Genomic DNA, 26534 nt, shown 5'->3' with positions numbered 1-26534 from the left:
CAGCTTTCCCCTGCTTTCCCCCGAAGGAGAGGCCGGGATTTACTCTTCACTTCAGGGGTGGTCTTTCGCCCTCTTGTCTCTTACCTCTGCCCTGCACTATGGTCCTTAAGGAAAGCTCGTGGACGTGCGATGGCGGAGCCCCGGATACATACTAAAGTCAATCTAACAACGCGAAATCTTGCTGAGTGTTTCATTCAGTATCATCTTCTAACTGTATTAAAGGATTGTGGATCCTCTGTTGTCCCAATTTGTTCAAGATGAACATATTTTGAGCCTCAAGAGCCATCTTCTGGGACGAAGGTTTAATTTGAGCCCAACATTACTGACCGTATTGCAAACACTTGTCATAATCCCTATCCTGAAAGGTTCAATACGCGAGTCCATGGAAGCTTTTTAAAACTGTTATCCAAGGGAAGTTGAAAGGGAATGGAAGTCTAATGCGACTGTACCTTCATTTAAGCGAACAAGAAATCTCTTGCTTCTTATTGGCCAATAACAGATGAGTGAAAAGTTTGAGTGCAATGGAGGTCATAGAGATATTTTTTTTTTTATTGGGTTCGAAACTAAGGTTGCTACAGAAAAAGAATAAGATAAATGATACAGATAACAAATATTATTAAAAATCATTCACGATGGTTTGAAACTTCTCTAACAGTACCCGCCTTCGGCTGGAGCGAATTGGAGAAATTTCAAAAATAACTCGCGAATAACACGCACGTTCAAATGATTTCCCACACTCATTCCCCGCAAATAATAACACCCAAGCTCTTCCAGAGCCAAAACTATAGTTCCATTGCATTTTATTTCTGTTAGAAATACTACCGACTATAGACGTAAAGTAAACTAAAACGAACAAAATGGCCTCATTACAACATCCGGTGGCTCTTGCGGAGTACACCAGCCGAATGAAAATACGTAAAAACTGTTCAATTGTGTAATAACTAAAACTACAGAATTCAAACTCATTAGCTTTGAAATATTAATCAAAACCAAACTTCGCCATATGCGAAATTTTCGCGCGTGTTCATCACTCGTTGCAGTGCGTTTAAAAGTTCGCGATCGTAACATGCGATACAAAGCTGAAATGTACACAAAGTAACCTAAACCAATTTAATTTTATATGTACAGCAATTAACTATCCACATCAACTAACTCCTTTTAAAAGTTCATATAAAAAATAGCTTCGAACTTTGTATCATTTCAAACGGCATGCAATTCATTGCGTATTCATTTTTTTTATCGGGATTAAAATTAAAACAATCTAATTAAGCTTCAAGATTAACACGATACTTTTTTAGAAATTTCATACCACAAGAAAATACCCTTACAGGCAAAAGCTGTAGAAGAGAAGAAATTCAGAAGTCCCTTAATAGAGTAAAAACTTTAAGTAAGTCTAAAAAAATCTCAAGTCGATGGTCCAAAATATATAGCCCTTAGTTCAAAGAGTCGGCCAAAGTGCATAGCTTCGCAGCATTACAAATTTCTTTCATCGTTTCTAAAAAGTATAAAAATTTGGTAATTGAAAGGCAGGTAGGTGTTCGACTTCCCTGGCATAAGTCCACAAAGCGGCCAAGAAAGAAGATATCCATGAACACAGGCAGCTCACAAACCAAGAACAACAACTATTGGTCGAACACAACAGCTGAATTATCAAATTGTTGAGCATGACACTCAAATCAACGTGTCACTCCACAAGTCATTTGCCAAACATGCTCTTTCACAGCACATGAAAAAAAGCCAATAAAAGCATCTCACAGGGTTTTTCAATCTGCCATGTTATCGCAGAGTCAATTGAAGATCCTTAAATCTTCTCATGAAACGATCCTTTCTTTAAAGCAGCAGCGCGGTATATTTTACTCCACGTAGCTAAGTAAAAGACGAGGTTATCTGCTCCTTCGAAGGCGTTCTCTCTCATCCTTCGATTTATTAAGTTCCTCTGACACGAACCGAGATATTCCGAATAAAATATCCATGCTGTGCCCAAGTTTCGTGAACGTAATTCACGCCTAAGTTGAATTAGGCGCTGGATGACAACTTTGCAGACTGCTTCCTGGCTTCATCTACAACATCAAACAGATGCTTGGCGTCAACAGCCAACACATGCGCAGCAGACAACATCCCTCTGCGGTATTCCTGGTCCAGTGTAGTAGTGCTGTATTTCTGCGCCATTTTCATGGAGTTGATCAGCTCAGCCATGTCAGAGGAGAGCACTTTGTGGGCCATTTCCACCTAAAATAAAACAGGAAAGGAAAAAAATTAAAACGCGCACAAATGATTAGACTCGACCTGACATCAGATCCTGTCCTCTGGACATGAAGGAGCCAAATCGAACGTCCCCTCTATGTAGGATGCTAGTCCATTCCGAGCTACCCTCCCCTACTCCACCCCACACAGGTCAATACCACTTCCCCACTCCTCCCCACACAGGTCAATTACACTCCCCCACTCCACCCCTCACAGGTCAATTACAACTCAAAAGCACTCTTTGTATGGCGAGAGACGCGGTCGTTCCTAACAGAGCGACTCAATGACCCCTACAAAGGCTCAAATCCTGGACCGAATCTGGAACGCTTAATCAGAGTCAAACTAACATCGCTGGCTGTTCTTCCAAAGGGTCATTTATCCTGATCTTCTTAACAGTGATATGAAGTATTCAGTTAGTTTATAATTAGTTAATTAGTTAGTTTAGTATGATCTAATATTTCGTTTATACCTAAAATGTATTTAATGTGTGAATTTGAATTCCGAAGTTAATTGGGTTGGAGCTGTCGTGATGAGCTTCCGAATTGTGACAGCCTTGTCTAACCTCTATAGGCGGATGTGTTTAGGTTGTCTGCCGCTGACCTTGTTTTGGACTCACTCGAAAGTTCTTGTTATGGATAACGCAGTCAGAGGTTGATTCAATTCATCGGAAGCCTCATGATTAAGAACTTTGTTGTTCATTTCGAAAATCTCGTGAAAGGCCAGCCAGCTGGCTATATAGGCATGTTCTTTAGAGCTTACTTAGGAGAGAGTGGGAAGAATGTAGAAAGTGTGCAGAGTTGCAGAGAGAGAATTCCGTAGTTGAAGTGATTTCTTAGCAGCACAAGTCAGTGAGAATCAAAGTGTGAGAGCCTAAGAGATCAACCAGAATTACACAGAGTGAAGTAAAACTGGAAATAAGTAGAATTGGAGAACCCAGTTAGTAAAGAACGCCGAAAAAAAAAGTTCGAGAGTCTTGGTGCCTTTCGCCGAGCGTGGTGTGCTCGTTAGCTAATTTCCCCTTTTCCCTGACGATAGCGTCATGTTATTGACATTGCTGATCCTAGCAGTATGCAGGACGCGTGTCATATGAACTTCGTAACAGACCTCGCTCACCGTAGAGTCTCTGTGGCACAATGGTAGAACAAAGGTCTGAGGTTCGATTCCTCATGGGGACTTGGAATTTTTTCTTTGTCCCACGCTCGTGACAAAATGAAAAAATCTTTCTCTCAAGTTCATACTTACTTCCTTGTGGGATGACGGATCTAATCTGTGAATTTCTTCGTCAACGCGTGCTAGTAAATCTCTGAGCGAAAGACCGATTGCCTGCGGGAAAAAGAGGCCATATCAGCTCTTGGTATTGTGCGGAAATAATGGAACAAGATGAAAATTACGCGTAATAACAAAGATGCTCGAGGAACAAATAATTCCATGGCTGCAATAAACAGGGAGATTAGGCTCTTTCACTGTATGGCCTTTCTTTAGATTTATTGAAGCGGCATAACCCTAAGTGGCGTATGAAGTCTCGAAAGATTGGAGCGAGACCTAATTCACTTTCACCTTCTCACATCCCGCTAAGAGGGGGTGTGGTGTCTTTCCTTCGCCGTGAAACGCAACGAGCGTATACAACATGTGAAAATTTAAAACAAGGTGTTCTATACCTTAACAAAGGTTGGGTAATCTTCACACCGGGCAAATGGTAAGCCATTGTTAAGACCAATAACAGCCTGCACCACATGAGTGGTGTTAATGAACACAGTGTCTGTGGAGCGGTCTTCTCTGGGATCTTCTTCTCTCTGCGTCAATACAGTCTATAACAAAATGAAAACGAAACGATCAGTAGTGAAAATCTTAGCCAGCATAGGTAGCAGTTTTATGTGCGCTTTACAATTTTGTGCGCTAAGTGATGAGCATTGAGGCAATGCCACCAAGGAAAAAGAATCTTCCGTCCCAAACTACCTATGCAGGCTACAGTAATCTCCACCAAGTCCACGATTGAATCCAAATTTCACGATTTTCACTTACTTCGGTAAATTATTATGAAAATAAAAAACTGCTAATATAGATGAATGTACATGAGATGAGGAAACTAATTGTCAAACTCTAACTTTTCCTCATCGTAAAAGATTAACAAAGAAAACGTTAGCTCTCCCTAACAAGACTCTTGCACTGCTGGCTAATACTTACTGTTTCATTCATATCTGTATCTGCTATTGTAGCAGCCTGATGGCTCGGTGGATCCACTGGGGTACTGTGATCTAAGGAGACAAAATCTATTATAAAGTGTACACGAAAGGCTGTGATATGAGAGGGAAGAAGGAGGTATTAAAAAAAAGCTGTGCACGAGGACTATCCGTGGCGAGGTCCAAACACTAACTCACGTTAAGACCTACTAGAGACCAAAAACCCCTTCGTCTTTTACTTTTCCCTGCCTTTCTAGAATGAAAAGATGTACCTGTTTCTTAACCTCGGCTTCACGTTGTGGTGACAAAGCAGAGGCAAAAGTAGCCTTAATCTTAGTGAATAAGAGAGCTAATTACGCTAATGTTTCTCTGTTACTCCCGCAGCTTAATTAATAAATGGCTCAGCCGCTAGACCTTGTCAAACACCTAATGACGGCATTCATATACTTCAACATGTGAAATCCTATCCTTTTCTAAAGTCTAGCCTGAAAAGGGAAGAACCTATTCTAGGTGGAACACCTGAGGAGCTCCACTCATATTCCCCCCTTATCCCTCCTCTCATCTCAACCCCAGGGCATCATAACAGTCGCCTGATATATAAATCTTCCCTTTGTACTTCAAAGTAAACGGAACAACAGATATTCTACTTGACATTCAGATTATTCTTCTCCTGTCCCAAGTTTAAACTGAATGATACCTTGTAAAGCAAAGGAGAGAGTTACTTCGCCAAACTTACATTCCTTGGCTGCTTGGCGCTGTTCGATGAATGACGCTGATCCACGTGGGTTGTATGATTCTACCGCCGCCGAAACTCCGTCCTCAGGGGAGAGGAAGTTAGGACTCTTGGGTGATTGCTGTACCTAAAGGGAAAAACGAGGCTGCATGAACAAAACACCACCGCTGAAAATCTTCTACAATAACTAAAAGTAAAATTGGCGTGGTAGTCCTGCTAGTTGTTTAGACAAAGGGTATACATCGAACACTTGAATCAGACAATTCCAACCAGAATTGCCATCCCGGCCACCTCGTGTCAAAGTTCTGATTGGCTGATGATGGTATTTATTGTGTTACAATTCGCTATTGTGAATTATTTAGTTCGTTTTTCTCGACAGACAACTGAAAACTGCTTCATTAGAAGATATATCTTGGTGATTGCGCGAGTTAAAGCCATAACACGAACCGGTGAAAAGGGGAGCTCAATGTTCTGCTCTTCTTGTTGAAGCCATTTGGAATCTGCCTCTGATTGAAGGCGTTGCTGGCGAAGCCTTTGTCGAAACATGGCCTGCTCTCTCATTTCCATTTGGGCTTTTTCAGCATCTTCTCGTCGTTTCAGTTCCTCGTCACTCTATGCGAAACAAATGAGAGATTGTCCTAAATACTTAAATTTTAGCATGTCAGACGTGTACGGCTATAAGCAAGTGATATCCTTCCTAAAGAGACAGTGCGCAAGCGTGAAACAGGAATAAAGGAAAACTAGGTACTACCAAATTCGAACATAGAGTAGCAACGAAGGTGGCTCCGCGCGAGAGTTCGCATGATACCAATTAATTTTTTCCTGCTTAACTTACGCGAGGGACTAAGCTTGGAGAAAGCGACAAAAGTAAATGACGCGCGAATCAAAGGAATATCAAACAAGTTGAGTTGGCTCCGCGCAAGACGTCCACACGGTACGAACCAATTTTTTTTGTAAAGACTTCTTGAAGACTTTCAATATGAAAGCTTCCCAGTATGTAAATTTTTAAGATTTCTTCTCTAAACTTGCACTTTACACGAAAACCCTTCAATCAAGCTTCAGTTTCTCCTACCGGTAAATCAATAACGGCATCTCTGGATTTCGTTGGACTCCCAAGAGGACTTGTTACTGGACTGGTCGCTTTATAATTTTTCGGTAAGGTTTGACTCCCACTGATAGAATTCCGATATGGCTGTTCCAGCAATGCGTGGACACCGCTGGCCTCGTGGTACGACTTGAAGCTCCTTGGGAGCGTCCGGGAAGGGGACGATGGAGACTGTGGTGAACGAGGAGATCTGGGTGATCCTGGATTCCCAGGGTACTGAGCTGGCAGAGTTGACCCTTAAAGGATTACAGAATGAAGGTATTTAGTCAAATATCGATACTAATCTTAAAGGAGACTTTTACTTTAAAATATTCCCTTCCTTTAAAAATTAATTCCCACAGCTTTTGCCTCTTATTGATATGCTATCTTTAAACGTTTCATTCGTAATTCAAGGATGAAACGCCCTCGGCAGGGCGTGATGAGAAATCAAATCAGCAAGATAATTGTGAAGGGTGGAAAGAATCACTGATTGAAACACACTCGGACCCAACCTACCTCTCGGACTTGTTACTCCTCTACTGCTGTCAAATGTTGACATTGCCGAGGATTGAGCCGCACCAGAAGGGATTTGTACAAAAGATGGCTGGATCCCAGGTCTTGAGGGCTAAACATAATCCAACAAAGTCACAAAGTTTTAGCTATAAAGCTTCCATTATGCCATGTATTTCAAACCCAAAAGCGACTGCCCTCGCTACTTTGCAACAACAGTGTCTGCTAACTGGAAACAAGTAATACCACCCTTTTTTTTATTGCCTTTCTAAAACGAATGAATTGCACTGTAGTCTCTCGTCTTTTCTTATTGTTCTTTAAAACATTGGCTTGGTCACAAGAATGAATGATCTAAAGTTACCCAACAAAAACGCATACAAAAAGCTAGTAGTCTTTCAAGGGATAATCACTAAGCAAGGGAGACAGAGGCAGGGGTCTCACTAACTTTTTCCATAGGCAGCCGCCGAAAGTGTAATAGACGGGTGTGTTCAGAAAAGGGCCATAAGGCGAAGGGAGAGCCTGCTCGCGGGCTCAACAGACGGTAGTAAGAGGTCTTGTGGGCATCGGAAGACCGCCAGTAACCCCTGATAGAGGGCTTAAGATTAAAATAAAACGATTTCAAAACCACTGCATATTATTTCAGACATACTCCTAATCCCATCCATTATCTTTACATCGTTCATATTTGACACTGAGCTATGTGTAAAATTATACAAGAAACTAAGACTTTAAAATCAACATGACACAAATTTTAAGGCATATGTTTTATAACTGGTACGTTCCTGAGAAGGAAACACGTACTGTAATTATTCTGTATTTAGTTTTTTCTTTTCGTACTTTTCATTGACAATGTTATAGAAATTAGGTATATATCGACTAAGACTATTTAGCACAAAATGGATTCTCAGGAACTGAGCAATATAAGTTGAATAAAACATCTGTACCTTGGGTGGGGCGACAGAGTCTTGTATGGCTCCTGTTAGACAGACACAAGAAAAAGTAACAAGAACAATATTGGATGGAAATCGCCCGTGCACAGTTACAGGCAATACTCGTTAACTTCTGGTAAAAATTGAAATGCGAATTAAGACATATTGGTAAGGAATGTCGCCTTTGAGACTTTCCAAAAGTCTAAGATAAACCTATCATCATCCAAGGGAGACAAGCACCTAATTTCTCACTACATTATTACTTTGTAATCAAACATGAAGGTTATGAGAATAAAGAAATGATCTCCTCGTAAAGAAGCTCTTGACTGTTGCACAAATTCTCCTTTTCAGAACCATAGGAATTGTAAATATTACAGTTTGGAGAATATGCTTACTGATGCTCGAGTGTGAAAAAGGGTATGCATTTTAAACTGAACATGGTGGCATTTTCTATTTCTATAACCGCAACAAAACTTTCAAGAGATGGAAAGCAGTTTGTGATAATGAATATGACTGAGAAGAGACATATCCACTCACCCATCGACAGCGCCTGTATTCTTCGAGTTTCCCTTCTGACTTTTTCATCTGCCTGAAATCTTTCTTCTTGGACGATTACACTAGACACGTAACAAAGATGGATTAACTGCTTGTAGCGCGGGAAAACGCAAGCGACCAAGTGGCAATCGGTTTTAGTTTTAAATCTTATTGGTTGGGATAGTGGCGCGAGTTTTCTGGACCAATCACACAGCGAAGTATAGCAACACCAAAGCCATCGCGGATTACTTTCAACAATTAATTTTAAATCACACTATAAGGTGTAAAGTGACTTACCTTAGACGCGTCTTGAGATCCTGAAAGACCGGTCTCTTAGAGGGCTCATAAGACCAGCATTCAAACATAATGTGGTACAGAGAAGGTGGGCAGTTAGGGGGGAGGGGAAGTCGCTCTCCATTCTCTATTTTGCCAATCACCTCATTGTTTTTAACACCTTGGAAGGGTTTGATACCGTACATGAGGATTTCCCACATACACACACCTGAAAGACAATTTCACAGTTAGAGTTTTCGCGATTTATGACCTCACGCGTGCTGCATGCCGTAATTAGCTATTTCAAAGCATGCATTGCTAGCATTACCGCTTGGAGATGTCATCTGAGCTTGCTGAATGCGTGACTTTGACAACTTCACGATCTTCGCAGTAAGTGTTTTATCTCATGCTTCTCGCGCAAAAAAATTCACATGACACGAGTTATACTCGTGTCAATCACTGAAACCAACTTTTAGCAGGATTTTCTCCATTTCGGTTGTTGTTCCAAGCGCAAACAACTAACAACAACTGTAGTAAACCGAAGCTTTCCCCGTTCCCGCCACCTATAACATTAGATAATGAAGTTCACTCACCAAACATCCAGATGTCGCTAGCGGTTGTAAACCTCCTGAAATTAATTGATTCTGGAGCCATCCACTTGATTGGAAGTTTACCCTTTGAAGCTGTAACAAAGAATATGTAAAGTGAGGTGAATCTTAAACTCGCATCAAACGTATCCCAGGATAAAAAAAGAAGCAAGCTATAAGAAATCTGATGTCCTTCTCTTTCTTCGTCTTGAAGCCGATAAATTTGGTATATTTTGGTTCACTGCATTTTTATCCTTACCTTTGTAGTAAGCCTGTTCATCGACCCATCTTGACAGACCAAAGTCTGCTAGTTTGACGCATTTAGGCGTACATACCAAGACATTACGAGCTGCTATGTCCCTAATAAAAAAAAAAGAATCGGATAAGAAGGAGAAATTCTAAGCAACAAAAATGTAGAAAACTTACCTACGGTTACTTAAAACAATGCTGCCACTCATCTCTTAGGAGTACTGTAAAATAGGATTTCTAATTTGAAGCATGAACTATCAAAACCTCTTAATTTTCTGAACTGAGTGAAAAGTTCTGTGGCGTTCTTTTACTACCAGAATCGTTCCCTAATAACATTACTAAAATTGTACTTTGTTTATAGCCGCCACCAAGGTTTCAGGAAAATAGTGGCATCGCATTTGATTAGAAATGATGTTATAACATTACTAAGTCACGTTATTTGCCAATGCACAACACCGATGCCCCACCACTCACTTAGCTAGCTCGGCTATTACCCGATTCAACAAGGTAATTTCGTATCATCAACTGTGATAACGTTAATTGGCCACCGTAAAGAGTGTCAAAGCTGACGTTTCGAGCCTTAGCCCTTCGTCTGAGCGAATGGCGAAGGGCTAACGCTCGAAACGTCAGATTTTAAACTCTTTACGGTGGCCAATTTACGTTATCAACTCAGTTGATGATACTAAATCACGCTGTTATACTCTCTCACCGATGCAGCACCACAGTTTCTTTACAAACTTGCCCCCTTTATTACCCGGTTCATATGTGACGCGACCTCCGCATTGCTACGATCAGCAACGTCGAAACCGTTGCGTGAGTAAATTTCATGAAGCAAACGCTAACCTGTGTACAAAATTCTTGCTCTCAAGGTATGACATGGCCGTACTAAGTTGAAAAATGTAACTAAGTAGTGTTTCTAGGTTAATGGAGTGTCTGCTCTTCTGAAGATACGATCTCATCTAAAAGCAAACAAAACAAATCTATTACTATAACAGTCCAAGAGACATCTTAACCAATCAAGTCTTGACATCTTTTAGCAACAAAATGCAGTACCTAAATTTAAATATCACAGACATGATGCAGCGCTAAAACATTTCTGGTTGACAAAAATCTATCATGGGAAATCTTGTCAGAGGAAAATTCTTTGGGTTGACGGTTGAGTAAACGATAACGTTGTAGACATAAGAATTCCCGGGGAAGGAGAGAGAAACTATAAAGACATTGTTTGATCTTTGATAGAAGTAGTATATCGTTCATGAGGAGTAGTCACTTCACGCAGAGACAGAAACGCGTCTGTGACGTTCAGTGACACCACTTTTTTTACATACAGTACAAAGATGCTATCCCCTCTGTAGTAACAAACGGCAGAGGGATGGTAACGACTCTTGTCTAACCAACAAATAGGCCGAGGCGTCAGGCAACCATTGGGCGACACTTGACCGACAGCCGATCAACTGCCGAATCACTGACGTTTGAATGTCGACTGACAATCCATCAACTGTCTATCAACTGCCTAGTGACAGTCAACTTTAGGACAGCTGTCAGACAACTGTTGGTTGCCTTTTGACCAACTGCCTGTCAATTGTGCGCTGGGCTATCTGTAGGGTTCACTGTCGGACAAAAGTCGACCGACTGAAAGTCAACGGTCGATTGACTGTCGAGGGACACGTTTCTTTAGGGTTTATATCACATGCCGGTGTAATGACATAGGTGAAGGAAAGAAGCACTGTTACCTCTCCATATGCAGCCAGTTCCATTACAATGTAAAATTCTTCTTCCGTACACACGCCAATGAGCTTTATGATGTGCGGGTGATCAAACTGCTTCATTGTATCTGAGAAGGAAATTACAATCAAAAACTTTAAAATGTAAATAACCAAATTCATCGAGTTTAGTTCCCACCAACCAGGAGAGTAGTCAGGGTGTTCACACAGTGTCAAATACAGGTTACTCACCAGATTGTCATGTTGACCTTCACGCTGTGTTTTACTTAATGTGACAAAAAAAGGCTCACAAGGGAGGGGAGGTTATTGGCACCCCAGGACCCTTCCCCCTAACTACGCCCTTGTCAACCTTGTCAAGAAGAAAAAAGAGTCAAACACTCGTGCTTCAAGTCTTATTTATTCCACACTAAAGATCAATTATCGGTTAATGAAAACAACTTCAGAAGGTTACTGTTTACATTTTTCGAACTTCCCTTTTGTTCACACTGACACAGTTGATACTCACATGCCTCTTCCAGGAATTTCTCCCTTGAATCCGGATTCTTACATGATTTAATAGCCACTTGTAAATTAGGATCATCCTGGTGGAAACAAAACGTTAGGCATAATTCAGCAGTGGCCATGGTACAATGATAATAAAAGTAAAGCACTCTTCAATTGAAAGTTTTAAAATTCACTATTTTTTTTGCAGGAAAAAGGTTTTTGATGTCGAATCTACACAAAAATACGAACCCTTCTACCTTGGCAAATTTTGTGACTGCCATAAAACAATACAAATATAACGTAATGGTTTGAAAGTTGAAACTCTCCGACAAGCACGCTCCTTCTTTTTCTGAAAATTTTACAGTCGGAGCTGCAATGTTAGGAATACCTTCTTCTGTAAATATAAGCTATCCTTTGCAACTTGATATTATCGTTAATTATATCAAAAACGAATTTGCTATGACCTTTGTTCATGTAGCTGAGAAACACAATGTCGCCTCCCATAGTCAACTGTTTGAGCCGTCTTGAATTGAGTGTCGAAAGTAATCCATGATTTGTTTGGTTTTGCCAAACTTCGCTCTGTGATTGGTGCAGAAACCTCACGCCACCATCTCAACCAATCAGAAACCAAACTAAAGCCAGTCATGATTTGGACACCCGAGTTTTCCCGCGTTTCATGCAGGTTGCCTTTTTTTACTTTGAGTTCTAATTCGCTGATGATAATCTCAACCTCTGTCTCGATTTGCTGTTGTGATTACTTTAGTTTTGGTTTTGGTTTTGGTTTTTCGAAAACTCAATCGTAATCTGTAAATCTGAAATCAATCCAAATGTCGGTTATCTGTCAAGTTCTTAGAGAGCGTATCACTCACTGGACTGATGAAGGTTCCTCTGTGTACATCTCCAAACTGACCCTGTCCTATTATCGTCTCCAATATCAACTTTGTCCGGGGAATTTGATAATCTTTGGCTAGGGATTAAAAAGAATAATTTTATTCAATGAGGCTGAAAATGTTTTGACCCACCTTAGTCTCTGAAGCTACACTGTCTCAAACCTTTTAAAGGTAAGAACCATGTTATTTCACTCTCTTGATCAAAGAAAGAAAGGCCTTGTGTGCGGGGTCGGGTTTTTCCTATGCCATTAGTAAGACCAATTACATGGCCAGAATTAACCCTTTACACCCTAACATCAGTATCCATATTCTCCATTCTCTTCTCTATACGTTTACTATAGTACTGACAAGGAGAATTTGTGTAACAATCAAAACTTCTTTGAGTGGCGATCATTTCCTTTATTCTCATGACCTTAATGAATGATTCTGCCCTATTACTGTAAGGAGAAATGCTGGTCACTTTCAGGGTTTAAAGGGTTAACTGTTTAGAGAGGATACCTAATGAGAAAGTTTAGCCTGACTGTCCAGGTGAGGGATATCCTGAGAAGGACTGTGGTCAGTAGTAGTGACTGACATTTTGACATCCTAAGTCAGTGTCATCATCAGAGTCACATGTCTTTCTGAGGACTTCCCACAACCAGCCGATCAGACTGCACGATTACATGTTAGTCCTAGGTTCAAACCATTTACTGTGATACATCATGAAAAAGAAAGTTAAGAATGATTATTCTTTCTTTTGGAGTTTAAAATATATGAAATCTTTAAGTCTTGGTATAAATTTTTTAACAGAAAATACCTCCAGGGTACATGTATTATTCAAAACAAATACAACATTGATCTTTAAAATACAAATTAAAAAGAAAGCAATTGCTCTTTACAATAGTTTTGGAGGCATTAAAATTGTTACTGAAATCCACTCAGTCATTCATCAGCCATCACAGTTATCAAAGACAATTTAAAATACACTGTAACATTTATCAAAAATTATGTCAAAAATAAATTATGTTTTTGTTATTTTACCTGGTCTCCTATTAATAACCAGAGAACTTCGGCTGGACATTGCAACCGCTACACGTGCAGCAGCCAGTACTGTGTATTAGAGTCATTTCAAACACGGATGCATTATCTTTTAAAGGTTATCTAGTCTTAAAGTATTTCACTAGTTCAAAGAATTAGCTCATTAAGTTATTATACAATCTCTTCTACAAAAGAGAGTCAATTGGAATAAGAACTTTGCTTGTTCTGTTTTTATTTAAGAATTGACAAAATCTAGAGCTGGACAGGAGGTGAAGTTGTGATTTACAATAAGACTTTTAAATTTACCAATTTGGCTCATAATAGGGTACAGTGTTATGAGTGAATATTTTGCATTACTTTACACTCTCCCTGACAATTCTAATCACAATTTTCTTTCAAACCAATAACTATTTAGAAGGTTTTAAAAACGTTAGAGTAATTGAGTTTGCCATGCAGTATTCTGAAGATTGTACTACATAAAAAATACATTACAAAGCTACATGTTCAATAAATTCTTATAGAAGACCAAAAGGGAAAGTTTTAGGTTTTAGGGTGTAACAAATCATTCAGTTAAGTACTCACTCTTTCATCATCCAGGGAGTTAAAAATTTTACTAAAAATCCTTACTTTTTAAAAGTGATTTTATTTGATTCAACACAAAATTAAATCTTAGTCTACCAACAATTTTTAAATCACTGTCTAATAAACAAATTGTACATAATGGTAGAGAAAAAAAATTTAATGGTGACAAATAAAGTATTAGTAGTAGGTGATACTACCTATGCACAATATCAATTTCCTTGTAACTAGATTTTCAGTCATTAAAATTTAATAACTGTGCATTATTTTTCCAAACAAATTTCCTATGTGAGTTTAGACACAGACTGAAAAAAAGTAACAAATTCTATGAAGAGCCAAACACTGTCAACACCATTCATACCTGCCATAGGATGGGCGTAATCAGGATCATCATCAACAATCTCAGCATAATCATCAAACTCTACAACAATGAAAACATCGACAATATCATTACATGTCTTAGTAAAGTAATCCCAGCATATGAAAAACTGGCAGTTGCATTTTTCTGTCAAAACCTCTCCTTTCCCTTCACATGAAGTTTATTGCAATTTTAGTATGAAACAAGGAAGCAAGGAAACTATACTGTACAAGCAGGCACACCCTGTAGGAAAACAGTACACGAATGGAAGTCAGGGTCTATTTCCACAAGCAAACCAGAAATTTTACACCTCCTGATCATGTACACCCTTCTTTAACCCTTTAACCTTAAATTTGTGCTATTCGTTTTTTAGCAATTTTTTTTTTTGAGAATTTGGTGTTACACTGAGACTACACCTACTAACTGATAAGTCTGTCCATTCCCTGTACCACTCAATAATGAAATTGAAGGAGACATTACAAACACATTTATTCAATTCTTTGAGTAAATGTTTAAAAAAAAAAACTTCCCCTGCCAATAGAGTGCTAATGGAACTGAAAAAATCAATTTGAGGAATTCCAGTGAAATGTAAACATACCTCCATTTTTTTTCTGCACAGGTGAGGTAACAGAGTTCTTCCTCTCAGCAAAATCATTTCCCAAAGTTGGCGTGTTTTGTTTCAGGGTTGGTGAGAAAATAGATGGGCTGAAAAAGAAAAGTACTATGCATAAATTACCATTTATTTAAGTGAGAGATGATATTGCCCCACAATTGGCAAAACAATTTAAGGATCCTCCTACATGACTAAAATTAAGTATTGTATTTTTTCAAAAATACATGTATCCACCACCCTCCTCACTGTCCCCTGTGCACTGATTTCAACATTACTGTGTCTCTTCATTTCCTCAGTCATTATGAGAGAAGGAAGTTATGATGAGCCTCTGAAGATAAATTTTTATTCAGCTTATGATTACCTGTTTTTTTCCTCAGTTTTTGGAGAAGCTGGTATTGGAATTGATGGCAGAGATCTCTCAATATCTGCAAGAACATAAGCAACTGTTAGCACTTGATCTTCTCCTCCATTTTTTGTTTTCAAGACTGCATACTCAATAGCATAGACAACTCCAAGTGGAGATGGCATGCAGATGTTTAGGTGAGGTACAGAATGTAAATTATTGGATCATAGTATACGTGGCTATGAAATATTACCATTACCTAGTTTCTTAAAGACCAGCGAATGTTTGTTTCCACTAAAGAGCATGCAGTATCCATCAATCAAGTCGGCCATCTCTTCAGCCTTAGCTAATGAGAATGTGGTGAACACAAGAGGCTGCAAACAAAAAGGTGATAAAAAGACAGTTACACACTGTACAGTGGGTCCAAACAACTTGCAATTGATATTTATAACTCACAATTAAATAAAAAAAATGATATTATCCTGTGAAAACTATACAAGTATTAAATGATCCTCACAGATTCCTTTAAGGGAACAAAGGACATGATTTAATTTACCTTATTCACAACAAGTGCCATCTTAGATCATGCAGTAATGCACAAAAAAGCAAGCAGCTGGAAGGCACAACTTCAAATCCCGACTGAGCCTGTATTCTTCCAGGCTTCTTTTTTGAAATTTTTTTAATTGCAGCTCACCTGGGTGGATCAGTTCCTTACTTGTATAGTTTACAACTACAGACTTTGGAAATCAATTAAATAAAACCAACATTACACAGGCATGATCATTTTAGACAATTGCACTCTTTGAGAAAATTTTTCCCTATTTATTAAAAATGACAAGAAATCTAGCTGAGGGCACTTGACAAGAACAACTTGTCTGCACATAATCTTGCAACAAGTACTTCCCTGATAAATGTCTCTGTTAAAAATAAGCATGTCAGCTTTAAAGGGACTTGACTACCAAAAACCTGTCTCCACAAAACCATAAAAAAATGCTTGCCAGTAATTACGTATTCAAAACCAGATTGGACTTTACTATGTCCAATCACCATCATACATTTTCCATCCTAACTTCTAAACCCATCAAGGAATCTACTGTAAATGCAGCTTTAATTAAGAAAACCCACATATATGACTGTATAAAAATTTGCAAAATACAAACACAGCTTATAAAGCCTAACAAACCTCAGCAGCTCCTAACACTTTCAAACTAACAGTAGCTTTTTGTTTATCAGTCTGGACAGATGATGTGATGAGTGGTATCCTTGTTATTGAAATTGAAGTTATTTGATGGAAATCAGCCATGTGTGTAATCTGCAGTGAAACAGATGAAAGCAACTTCATTTAGTAATACTACTGAAAGGTATTGTTTGCTCATTCATTGATTGATTTATTGGTAAATAAAAATCGTATCAACCATGCATAATGTCGACATTTCATGGTGGAACGTATCAGAAACCTTTAACTTCCAAGATTGATTAACATATAACTTCTCCCTACAATACATTATTTAGCAAACAGGCACTGAGAATACTCAAACTTATCAGGTAGAAGTTGTTATCTTGATCTAACACCAAATTCCTGTCATGAGTAGCAGCTGGAGGGGAGAATTAACAAGAAAATCTTGGGAGTTAAAGGGCTAAGTTATGAAAATTGTTTTTGAGAGGTATTTAGAGGCATTCAACTGCAAAAGAATTACATCAGTTCCATATATTCACACACAGACACAAGTCTAATGCTTCCATAGTAAACCCACAGGAAATAATTACATTTTTACTGAAATCCTGACTGAAAAATACACCACTTGGTTTTGCTATACATACATTCACTTTCCTACACATCTGTTCCCTCACAAACCACATATAATTCCCATGAGAAATGCCCACCTCAAAAAAAATCTATTGTCCTAATTCGATAAAAATAATATTGGCCACCTCTGAATTCTTTAAATTGCAGTGAGAGCTCCCTGAAAGAAGTGAATGCACTTTTCCAAAACCACACTATCAGCTTGTAGATTAGTACTCATTAAGGTAAACATTTAAACAAATAATAACAAGTCATATTGCAGCTTCCTGTTTCAAATACACAGGTACTCACAAGTGATCCACGTTCAGCTCGGTAACTTATTCCATCTTTGGGCCCAATAACCACATCTACTGCTATTGTCCAACCAGTCTAAAGGAAATGAATTATCAAAAATGATATTAAATTGATGTCAATCAAACATAACACCAAAAAACAACATGAGAGGGATAAATGAAATTTATGAATTTAACCAAACAAACACACATACAAAAAAAAAAACAAAAACAAACAAATAGGTCCTTGCTGTACAAGGTTAGTGGTACCCTTTATTTCATTGATCCCTTTATGATTGTAAATTGCACTGGGTACAAGAAATTTGTCACTTTTTTTAATGTTGTGGGATAGAGAGGTGCACTGTTCCATTTTACCAACAAGTGCATTAGCAGCTGCATGCAGTTCTACCAGCTAAGTTTGTAAAAGTTAAGACAATCTTGCTTTAAGAAAAAGAAAATTGAAAAAATGTTTAAAATCTGACTTGCTATTGAAAAATTTGTTTTATATAAGGCATGTCTGAAGCTTTACTCATAGGTTAAGGGGGTGAACACAGTCACTTGCAAAGCCAGGAAATCAACTATACATAGCACTTCTTTTATAAGGGAGGAGGAAGGATTTTTGGCCTCTGCTACTGTTTCATTCAAGTCACAATCAATTATGCCATAGCAAATTCCCACAACATTTTGTCTGATATTAAAACATTAAATAACTGATGAAGAAACCGAGGCTTCACTCACCCCTAAGGAGCATCTGAAAGACTCCAATTCAAATCGATGAAGTTTGGAAAGAATATCAAAAAAAGTGTAACAGCATTCCACTTCACTCAAGTGTGCATACTGCTTAAAATAACCATGGATGGTCTTCCGCAAAAGCTTGGACTAAAAAAAAAACAAGAAACAACATTATGAGTAACACTAAATATCAGTTACATCATATATGGTGATTTATACTCTATGGAGATAGGACTGACTGGAGTCCAATTTAACCTGTAATTGTATGGGTGATTAACAAAATGGGATGACCATGAAGAAGGCATCCTCTTTCTTTAACACGGAAATGATCACAAGACAGAATTGGGTGACACAAAGTCCTGTTACCAATTAATCAATACTAAAGCAACATTTGAGGAAAAAACTGGTCATCAGTAAGATGGTTTCAATAATCTCAATCAATAAACTTCTTGGTAAAATGCATAACAGCAGTATGCATACATGCATATATCAGACATGCATGTGCATTGACTGTCCTATTATGCACTCCAATCACAAGCATGACTTAGCACTGTCCTAACAAAAGATAGAGTACCACAGTTTGTATTACTTAGCATTCCTTGCAAATGGGTAGACACATGCAGTCACATATAAAAGCATCCCAAGAAAAAAATTTTCTGACAATAGTTAACCTTCAGTTTCATGACAACAGGGTACACAAATACAGCTTGTACATGTACACATTTGTTACACAGACTAACCTTCATGTTTTCCAAAACAGCCTTTGGTATGAATTTGGTCAAGCCAACTTCTTTCCTAAATGTCACAGAAAAAAAAAGATGAAATTGATGAAAACTGATCCCTTGAAGAGTCATGGATGAACAACAGAATCAGCACAATTTTGAAGACAACTCAATAACTAGTGTAGCATCATCACTGACAAAAATTCATATCGTGAATATGTCCTTTTGTAGTTCAGTCATTATTTCCAAAAAGAAATCTGAGAAGTGAATACTATGCCAAAATAATATCACATGCTGACAAAACTAAGTTTCTTCTCAAGAGGACATATGAGGTAACAAATCTGATAAGATCAAAAATCCCCATCATGATTTTTTTTCTAGTAATATACATGAAAAAATTGTATATTAATGAAAAAATTGTGTGCATTTTTCAAGTAACACAAATGCAATATTGTAACACCAGTGCAAAGTTGTAACACCAGAGTGCAAATTGAAAATAGTGCATGTGCTGTCAAAATTTTGTTTGTCCTGACTTTCTACCATGCTTTTTTTCATGTAAATTAGTAACAAGTAACAACATGATTTCTTACACAATTTTGTGTAACTAAGCACTTGTTAATTTTTTCGAAGACTGCAAATGGCACAAGTCCTACAGGCTCATGCAGCTTTGTTGTCTTTGACAAATTTTTTTGTGCTTATTAACACCAAATTGCACTCAAAATCATGTAACTTATTACCTATACTAAAAAAAAGCAAAAAGAGAAGAGGCAACAGAAGTTTGATTGGTCAAGAGATAAAAGGACATTACTTACTCAATGTACTCAAAGTTTGATTTCTTGTCAAGAGCTATTTGAGGCATATCCTTAAAATACCTCCTGTTCAGAAAAAAAATAACAATTTTTAAGCCAACATCAGTATGTTTATTCTCCATACTGTTATCATACTTTCCTTAAGGTGCTGGCAGGGAGAATTTGTTTAACAATCAAAAATTTCTTTAGTTGGTAGTCATTTCCTATACTCCTGTGACTACAATGTGTGATTCAGAGGTGACATTGTATGGGGAATTTAGATGCCAGTCACTCTTAATCTGTTCCTTCACAACATTCTTGTTGCCAATGCTGACATGGTTTCTTCCAGTCCCTACTACAAAAGAGCTAGAGTGAAGTAAATTGACAGCTATGATTTTTTTTTTCTTTTTTACCTCATTTCCAGAACTCCAAGTCTAAATGCAGTGTCTTCATCTGCTTTTTCACTGTTGTGTTGGAGGTAGTCATTCTTGACCTACAGAAAAATAAATTAACTAAAGGTTAATTAAATAAATACATGCAGTTACAAAGAGTTAATAACCAGTGAGCCAGTGGATCTTTAAGAGTAAATAAACAGAATAACAACCAAAGAAAAACCCAGAAAATAAGTGCAACTGCCAATCAAATACTTTACTCTCATATATTATTATCTAGCTCAAATAACTTCATTTTTATGTCAATAAATATAGCGGATACTTGCTTAGTAAGGACTAATATAAAAACTAAAAGGGATAATTAGAATAACTCAACTAATGATGTACAAAGTTCTATTATATATAATCCTATGACAGACAAACACACTCAATTGAAGCAAATACATACATACTAAGAGGTGCACTAGACGGACACAATTTCTGGAGTCGTTGTACAGATAAGCTTATCTAGATCTTGTTTTCTGATACATTTCTTAAAAACATCAAAAGTCTGCTGATCCCTTACTGTTAATAATGAAAGTAATTAAGGACAGAGAAATACAGTGTCGTATAACTCAAAATCCCATTACTAAGAATAACTGCGTTATGAGAGCTTTTATCCTATAATTTAAAACTATTACAAAGACAACATATCCTTTAAAATGATGACTGAAAAACTGTCAATTAATAGAACTAAATCTGTACTCATACCTGATCAAATAAATAAAAGAAAGTAACTTTGTCTCTGGTGTACAGCTCTTTCAAATCTTTAGGAAAATATCGCACTCTTAGTTGGTACCTGAAGATGAATTTAAATAACAAGCACATGTCACTTCCTACTCATGACTACCACAGTTTCTGTAGTGGTAGTAAAATAGAATTATTACTACATCTTTAAGTACCCCTCAACAGGATACCAGTCTATTATCAATTATTTTCTGCCACCATTTTGTCCTGTAAACCAACAGCTTGCTTGCACCAATAAGTACTCAGTTTCCTTCTTTTCAGGTAGTAACCAATAAAATTTACTGCCTGTAGAACCTCTTATTTCTGCCTAAAGTACTGTGCTTGAAAATTGCACAGGTAAGAGATTTGCTCTACCAGTTTTTAACAACTGCATCACTAAGTGGAGGTTGGGTACCTGAAACATCCAGGAGCTTCCCCTATTGGTAGCCAGCTCCTAGATGGAGACTTTTCCCGTGGCTGGCAAATCCTGAGACGACCCAGCCATGAGTGGAAATAGGCAACTGTCACACTGAATAAACAGTGGGAAGAGGGAGGGAAGGGGTGGGGAAAACTGCCTGGATGATGAGCTAGCACTCCTCTTAACACTGCAAGTTCATGCTCAAAGCTCAAGTTCATGCTCAAAGCTCATGCAAGAATGCCCCAAACGAAGAGCACATGGAATTCAGATGCATGCACATATGCAAAAAAACTGCTGACTACTAGAGAACCTTAATTCTCTTTGTTGTTAGCTCTGTTAAATTGTATTTCACTGCATGAAAAGTTATTTTGCTTTTTTAAACTTAAGTAGGGGAGAACACTGACTTACTTCCACTCATCTGCAGGATAAAGAGCCTCATGCTTGCCTCGTACCTCACCAATTGTGACCTTACTGTTGAGCCAGAAGGACTCATTTGTATTGACATGTTCAAGTTTAATGCCATAGTAGTCTCCTGCAGTTATCGGATCAGCACCAAGACTTCCAATCACCAAATGAACAATTCCCTGAAATGTTGACAAATGCAAACTATTTGGTATGTTATGAAATTCAGCTATAAGCTGATCTTGGCCATAGGCTGAGACTCTAAGTTTTTCAAAGCTGATACTAGCATGATGCTTACCAAACAAAATTGGAAATCTCTCAGCTATAAGCCAAGATCCTGCAAGAAACAAGTAACCTGCAGCAATTCCATTTGTTCTGCTTCACAAACATTTGCAATCATGTATTTTGAAAGAATTTAGATGGCCATAAACCAAAACATTTTTCTGAAACACTTGCTCATTGTCTCTTGCACTCTAAATTATAAATTACAAATTTCCTTGTCAATATATTGTCCCTTTCATCTGTTGTCTAAAATAACTCAATCTGCTTTTCATGTGGGGCAACCTATGTTAACCAGCTTTGGAAAAATTTTTTAGGGTCTCATTGCCATCTGTTTCTCTTCCTCCTTATTTATAACTGTAATTTAACATAGTAATAGCAAAATTAAATAAATATGAAAAGTTGAGATCTATCTCAATAGAAAAAAAGACCATGCATTGCATAAAACATAATGGAAAAACAAGATAAAAGGTGGCAACTGAAATGGCATTTGAACTTCTCCTTAACCCTTTGGCACCCAAAATCTGATCATTTACTCTCCTCTCTAGCTGCTACACATTTTCTGGCTAATTACATACAATAATTTGGTGTTAGACCAAGATTACAACTTCTACTGAAAAGTAGAAGCACTATCAAAAGCAATGTGCACATTTTTTTGGCCACAAGATTTAAGGTTAAATCGAAGGTGTTTAATTGCAGGGAATCAGCTTTCTGACGTAAGGTCAAGAGACCCCACAGACCAGTCTGAAGTTTTTAAGGCCACAGTAGCAATTACAGTTGCTGTTGAATCCTAAAATGTGTACCTTTTAATATACCTTTAAAAAAGGCTTAATACTACAAGTGAGTTTTTGCTTAAATGACATGAACACCCATAAGACAGTATATTAAAGTAATAAATAACTACAGAGGTTTGACAGTGATAAATGACTATTACTATATTTAATGACTGAGGAGACATAATCAAATTCTCTAAGACAGCTTCAAAGGTATCCATTCGGTCACAGGACAGAGAAAATGTCTGTCTCATGACTTGAGATAGAGCTAGAGGTACAAATGCATGACTTTTTTCATCATATATTTCATCCCATGTGATTTAGCACATTCCAAATCTTCCATTATTGACTAGTTACTAGTTAATGATAATTATTGGTACTTTCATTCATTTATGACTTAAGTGATCAATTACTTTTCAAGTGACAGCAATTAAAACCAGATTTTAAAGTCTTGCAGCCAGTAAATTCTGTTTGCATCAGAACTTCTAGCTTTCCACAAGTTAAGCAAACTTGTACAATAATTATAACAATTTTCAAAAGGCAGTTTACAGCAATTTGATATATTTCATTGTACAGGTGAGTAAGGCAAAACAAAACATTAATTTCAACATTAACTAACTGCAGATGGCTACTCAAAGCCAAAAACTTGCATTGGGGACAAATTATGTCTCTCCTTGGATACTTCTTTGCTTTTAATCTCATATTTAGGAAGACCTACAGAAAATCTGACCCAGTTTCAAAATTGGAAAACATGTAATAACCTACATACTCTAATCAAAACTAGCCCTAACCAAACTTTGGTAGTACCTTAATCAACCAATTTAAATGGAATAATTATTGAAAAATGAAAACAGATCTCATACAGAGTAGCAAAATGCATACTTGTGAAGTATTTGCTAAGCTGATGTGATCTAAATAATATTTATGCATTGCATGAATATAATTTTGGAATTTAAAGGATATCGAAGCAAAAGATTCTAGGTGATAAAGACAGCTCCACAACCCAACAAATCTAATTACCAGGATTCTTATTAAAGGATAAAAAGAAAGTGATCAACTAATTGCCAATCATGCTAATCAAATCATTACGATCTGGATCAAATTAACTTTTCTTTTTACGAAATGAAAAACAATCTTAAAAGGACATCAAAACAAGATCAAGAGATGGAATCTTATAAGTTGACCCTTAAGTACTTTCTAAAGAAATTTATTTTCAACAATATCATAAAGTACCCGGCACACGAATTCGAAAAAAAATATTATTCAATCCGGCTAAATCTCGGGAACAAAAACATTGTTCACTGACAGTGAATTAGCCTCCAACATTGTATTCATTACAGTAACTGTTGTTAAACTTAATCTGTGTTGTTAAGAAGCAAATCCAACAGAAGAATCCTCTATATTTGCTGCATGATCTTTAGTTCTTGACATTTTATCGTATTTCGGATCGTCATCAATACAGTTGAAAAAAACGGGTTCATTATGATAATGGTTCGTAACAAAAAACACATTGTTGAAGTCCAAAATAAAACACTGGTTTCGAGCAAAGTAAGATTGTGAGGATAGAACCAGATAATCCAAAGATCTTTTCCTAGTATTATTTCTTTAAATTGTTACTTTTCTAAAATAAATTTAGAGCACGGTCAGCTAAAATATCAAACCATATTCGTCGCAAAAAAAATTGTTACAATGTTCAACCACGAAAATTATGATCACAGATTAGACAGAGAAAACATTGCTGAGAGAGTACCGGTAAAACGCGCACAGAAAAACCAAAAAGAAACAAAACAACACAAAAAGAAAAGATGAAAATCATTGGGTACGGTTCGGCAATCTCTCACCAGGCACCAATTGAATTTATGTAAACCCCACCAAGAATTCCTGAAGAGTTTTCGTGCGATTAAATACTAAAATCAAAACAATAAAAAGCACAAAAATGCCGCCACGAAAAGATTGGATATACAACGAAATGGATAAACCAACCTTAACATCTGTTGCTTCGCCACATTTCACTGATCTGGAATCGCCATTTGAAAGGACAACCTTCAGTGTTGAACGAGCTGTGTCCGATCCCGTTGATCCACGATTAGAACTGTTTCTCTTGCTCGAATTCCGAGACATTTTATGTCGCTGTCATTCACCTCGATTTCCTCTCATCTTGACTAGAACAACAGTATATCAACAGCCAGTATAGAGCTTGATTTCTGGCTGAAAGTTGTCGTTAGACATTCAGTTGTCGAAACTCTGAAGGGAAATCTGTAGCCTATTTCCGTTTTCCCTCTCCTTAAAACCAATTTCGATATGACACAACAATGGTAGGCTCTCACTTGAAATAACGTCCCTCCAACGTGCTATCTTCCTTTGCAGTTGATATTTTATAATTGAGGAAGACTCCTGTATAAATTATTGTCAAAATTACCCGCTGGGAAACGCAGTGATACAAGCTGTAATTTGTAGTTGTTTTGAGAGCAAAGAAAAGTAAGATGGCGGAGATAAGTGCATCATGCATTGTGGGATAGTAAATGTGGGTACGAATAGGATGGATTTCCGGTGTAACGAAAACACCGGAAGTTGAAATAAAAGACACGCAACAAAGTAAAACAATTATTGAATTGCTCTGACGTTTGCAAAGTGATGCAACGATTTTCCCTGTCTAGTGCCTGAGGGAATTACACTGCAAAAGTCAAAGAGTATCAATGGTCACGTTATCGGCTAACTAAGGCAACAAATGCCATTTTAAAAAATTTGATCTATTTTGATAAAACAATCTTTCGTCTTGATCAAAAAGAAATCGGTGCGCAGATTGAGATAATAGATAGCTATGATGTCCATGTTCCTCCCAAGTTCAAGACGTGACATACCTGAAATACCCACTCCAAATGTGGGACATGAGTGAAGTGGAAAAACCGCTGAAAGATCCAATTTATCGGTCATGCTTACTCTAGGTTGCTCCTGAAGAACTGTCATTTCCGTTCTTCTCTGACGCGGAGAGGAAGAGCGTTGAATTTATGGTGTGGTAACAAGGTAGATAAACGATCAGTAATGGACTCGGATTTCGTGATCAAAGTTGTTTGACCATGAGTAGTTAAGATAAGAACGATGGAATTAACGCTTTGTTAGTTTAACAAATTTTTCAGAAGAGTATTCGTCGTGTTGATAGACGAAGACCTCAGTACTTAATGTTAATACGTCAATAGTCTGAATCTTGCCTCATTTCTGTTGCCAGACAAATTCAAACTGAGCCAAGGCAGGTCAAAGAGTATGCGTGTCGTATTACTAACTGATATAAAAAATCACTCGAAGTCTAGTGGATCACTAACGGGATTGATTTTTTAAAAAAAAATCAGTATTATTTAGCGATCAGGTGGGTTTAAATCGAGTCTGGTTACGACCCTTCCGTCACTCTAGGGCAGGAACAAAGGCTACTTTCCTGAACAGCTTATGGTAATCGAACCAAAGATGCAATCAATGACCAAAAACAGTAACTGATTTCCCCTTTTTATCAATTTCCTGCTTTTCTTATAGATCCCCTCCTCTCTTTTAATCGAAAACTCCAAAATTATTGTGTTGTCTTTCGTTCGGCTTGCTAGGTCAGATTGGTCTGGTGTTTGAGATGCTGAATTTGTTTCCGTTTTAAATATTGTAGGTTTTCGACAAAATAAATGCATGTCGTTTAAAGCCCGTGCTGCAAGTCTCATAAGGGCCTAAGAACTAGAACACAGGGAGCCTCAGCGATCCTTGTCAACGCAAAATTTTGGTGACATGGACCATATCCAAAGTACACACTATGTCCGCGTATGTAACGTACTTATAGCCTTAGACCGACTGCCTGCCCTAAAGGAGGAAGTAAGCTAACG

General features: G+C 37.7%; 1 protein-coding gene and 1 long non-coding RNA gene across 3 annotated transcripts; one reads left to right on the top strand and one right to left on the bottom strand.

Annotated features, from left to right (window-relative positions):
• Positions 1 to 783: 783 nt before the first annotated feature.
• LOC113681524 (focal adhesion kinase 1) lies at positions 784 to 25384 on the bottom strand. Of its 2 annotated transcripts, XM_089188733.1 has the most exons (31): positions 24661 to 25201; positions 21632 to 21807; positions 20791 to 20878; positions 20062 to 20141; positions 19673 to 19735; positions 18879 to 18933; positions 18145 to 18285; positions 17426 to 17503; positions 16514 to 16642; positions 15590 to 15704; positions 15349 to 15412; positions 14973 to 15079; positions 14378 to 14437; positions 13441 to 13509; positions 12400 to 12497; positions 11553 to 11628; positions 11057 to 11157; positions 10167 to 10282; positions 9334 to 9434; positions 9081 to 9170; positions 8512 to 8716; positions 8218 to 8297; positions 7696 to 7727; positions 6758 to 6866; positions 6230 to 6498; positions 5605 to 5769; positions 5161 to 5284; positions 4429 to 4499; positions 3903 to 4052; positions 3487 to 3567; positions 784 to 2229 (listed from the first exon to the last, which is right to left on the bottom strand). In XM_089188733.1, exons 1-31 carry the CDS (start codon positions 24796 to 24798, stop codon positions 2017 to 2019), a joined length of 3444 nt encoding a protein of 1147 aa, XP_089044859.1. In that variant the 5' UTR covers positions 24799 to 25201; the 3' UTR covers positions 784 to 2016. The 2 variants fall into 2 exon arrangements, with proteins under 2 accessions (XP_089044859.1, XP_027054422.2); XM_027198621.2 differs by lacking the exon at positions 13441 to 13509 and having other exon boundaries at positions 24661 to 25384.
• Positions 25385 to 25577: 193 nt separating this feature from the next.
• Positions 25578 to 26355, top strand: LOC149036141 (uncharacterized). Its single transcript, XR_016181463.1, has 2 exons — positions 25578 to 25701; positions 26324 to 26355. It is a non-coding gene; the product is annotated as an uncharacterized LOC149036141 (long non-coding RNA).
• The last annotated feature ends 179 nt before the right edge of the window (positions 26356 to 26534 follow it).

Source organism: Pocillopora damicornis, chromosome 12 (assembly GCF_964200805.1).
Source record: "Pocillopora damicornis chromosome 12, jaPocDami1.2, whole genome shotgun sequence".
Lineage (NCBI taxonomy): Eukaryota > Metazoa > Cnidaria > Anthozoa > Scleractinia > Pocilloporidae > Pocillopora > Pocillopora damicornis.
Note: the sequence above shows the minus strand (reverse complement) of the source record. Positions and strands in the feature narration are given on the sequence as shown.

Bases quoted from the DNA above. Each gene is read 5' to 3' on its own strand.
- LOC113681524 (XM_089188733.1), bottom strand. From the start codon at position 24,798: ATGTCTCGGAATTCGAGCAAGAGAAACAGTTCTAATCGTGGATCAACG. The intron at 18,934-19,672 runs GTAAGTAATGTC...TGTGACATTTAG, and splicing joins TCAAACTTTGAGTACATTGA to GAAAGAAGTTGGCTTGACCA. The intron at 11,158-11,552 runs GTGAGTATCAAC...TTTCCTTCTCAG, and splicing joins GAAATTCCTGGAAGAGGCAT to ATACAATGAAGCAGTTTGAT.